General features: G+C 35.9%; 1 protein-coding gene across 1 annotated transcript in view; it reads right to left on the bottom strand.

Annotated features, from left to right (window-relative positions):
• The window catches only part of CUNH4orf36 (chromosome unknown C4orf36 homolog), a 4012-nt gene extending 2030 nt beyond the window's left edge, over positions 1 to 1982 (bottom strand). The window contains exon 1 of the mRNA XM_006907663.3: positions 1846 to 1982. Coding sequence (XP_006907725.1) covers positions 1846 to 1910 — 65 coding nt within the window. The 5' untranslated portion in view covers positions 1911 to 1982. The remainder of the gene's footprint in view (positions 1 to 1845) is intronic.
• Between the last annotated feature and the right edge of the window lie 383 nt (positions 1983 to 2365).

Raw genomic sequence — 2365 nt, 5'->3', positions numbered from 1 at the left:
AAAAAAAAAAACCTTCAGAAATAGCTTTAATATCTATCAAGAAAAGCCTGGTCAAACAAACTGTGGAACATACATGTAATGAAAAAACGAGGTTTACCCTTATATGTTGATTTGGAAAGATAAGCAATAAAACAGCTACTATTTATCTACCACTTAATACATGCTAGGCATTGTTTAAATCGGTTTACACATATGAACTCATTTAATTGCTACAGTAACCTTCTTAAATAGGCAGGTGCTATTATTATCTTCATTTTACAAATTAGGAAACAAGGACAGAGAACAACTTGCCCAAGGTCACAAGGCTGTTGGTTGTGGTTTGGAATCTAAACCCAGGAAGTCAGACTTCAGAATCTGTACTCTTGATCACTAGGCTTTACAAGATATAGTGGCATAGGGAGCAAAGTTCAATAAAAACCAATGTGTAAAAACGTGTGTGTGTGTGTGTGTGTGTGTGTGTGTGTGGTATATATGTATCTTGTATAGCAGATAGAAAAATATTAAACATTTTACCTCTGAGAGAGACTGGGGTGCAGGGTAGGAATGGAATATGAGAAATAGCATTTTTATTTTCTCTTCAAATAATTCTATACTGTTTGTATGTTTTTAGTATATTTTTAAAATAATCTTCTAAAAACACTTAACCAAAAAAAGCCCCAAAAAAGCAAATGAACTCCAGAGAGTGCTACTCCCATTCTGTTCCCCTTAATTTTGCCACCATTATAAATAGTATGACAGTAAATACTTCCTCATGAGAATGATAGAGAAGGCACTGGTTTTGCAGAGATTATTCATAAAATTCTGCAAACCAAAACCACGGAATCAGTGCTTTAAATCATTCTCCAGACATAGGAATATCTTCATTATGAAAGTTAAGTTTATAATAATATAGACTATAATGGGACTTGCCTATAGTTCAAGGTCTAAAGACAGTGAACTGACAAAACTAAATAAATGCAATGGTGAGTTTTTCTGGTTTTCCTATAGCTCTGGTTTTACAACCACATATGGTATCTTCGTTTACTTCTTAGAATATTGTTAAAAAGAAAAATTAAATTGACCCATAATGATAAATATGTCATAGATTGTGGGAGATTTAAAAAAAAAAAAGTCCAAAAATTAGAAACAAAAAATAAGGTAGTACTACGATACTACACAGAGTGAAACTACCATATGGTAGTAACCAATGCTCATTTTGGATTTACTGTATGTCAGGCAACATGCAAGTACTAACACTACTTCATTTGTATTCTACACCATATAGATAGGTATTGATATGTGCATTTCACAGATGTGGAGGCCTCGTCATAGAGAAGTTAAATAATTTACTCAGAGTCACTTGGGGAGCCAGGGGCAGAGCCAGGCTTGAGTGCAAAGCCCTTGTTGTCCATATATTGCCTGGCAAGTGTACAGGATGCAAAACTAACCCTTTGTACCAGCTAATTAAGTACTACTCTCTTATATTTGACACCAAGGCATTTTTAGATAGATGTGCACTATCTACAGAGGTATTTTAAGGAGGTGGGCAACAGCAGAAAAACGTTGCTTTAGAGTAAGGAGACTTCCAACCCTGTCATTTCTTCAGTACATAACTATGTCTTTGATCAAACCATTTTTCCAAACCTCCGTTTTCTCATTTGAACATGTTTTGTTGTATAGACTAAGCAAGATAATTAAATTCCTATAAAAGCAGTCGCCTTAAAGGAATTAAAAAAAAAAAAAAAAGGTAACTAGACACCTGAAAATGCCTGTCAGTCTAGTATCTCATGATGGTGTCCAGTACTTTTATTTTAGCACAACCACTCCCTACTCCAAGTCAACGCTTACCATAATAAAAATACTTACACTGTGTAACAACTGCCCCGCAGAATGGTTTTCACTGTGTTCTTTCTTGGCAGGCCATAAGCCATGGTGAATTATTACAGTCCAATCTCCTAACACAGGTGCCTGATGTAATAGTGACTCGGATACTCTTTTCGCTGCCTGAAATAATTCCAACACACCTAATTAATGGCTTTCCCTTGAATATCTTTTTAATATTCAAATAATAAAAAGATTCAGGAAAAAAAAGCATTTAATGTCAGACTGCCCCTAATAAATGTTCGTGGACGCGGAACTCCTAATGTAGAACTGTGTTCTCTTTGATTTTACAGGAATTCATTTTATCACTTCTTGCCGTGTATGGAGAAACCGCCAGGTTAACAGCACCGGTTTTCTGTCATGGTATTTTGTCTTTGCCTGAGCCTGCCAAACGAGCTAAACCACCGCATCGCCAAAATGCGTCAGACTGTGGCAATTTTAAGCGATAAATGGCTGTGCGGCCACAGGAACTTCCCGCCCCTACTCTAGCCCTTTAAAAAAAAAA

The sequence above is a fragment of the Pteropus alecto genome, unplaced genomic scaffold, assembly GCF_000325575.1.
Source record: "Pteropus alecto unplaced genomic scaffold, ASM32557v1 scaffold161, whole genome shotgun sequence".
Classification (NCBI taxonomy): domain Eukaryota; kingdom Metazoa; phylum Chordata; class Mammalia; order Chiroptera; family Pteropodidae; genus Pteropus; species Pteropus alecto.
This window is presented reverse-complemented; position numbering and strand designations above follow the sequence as displayed.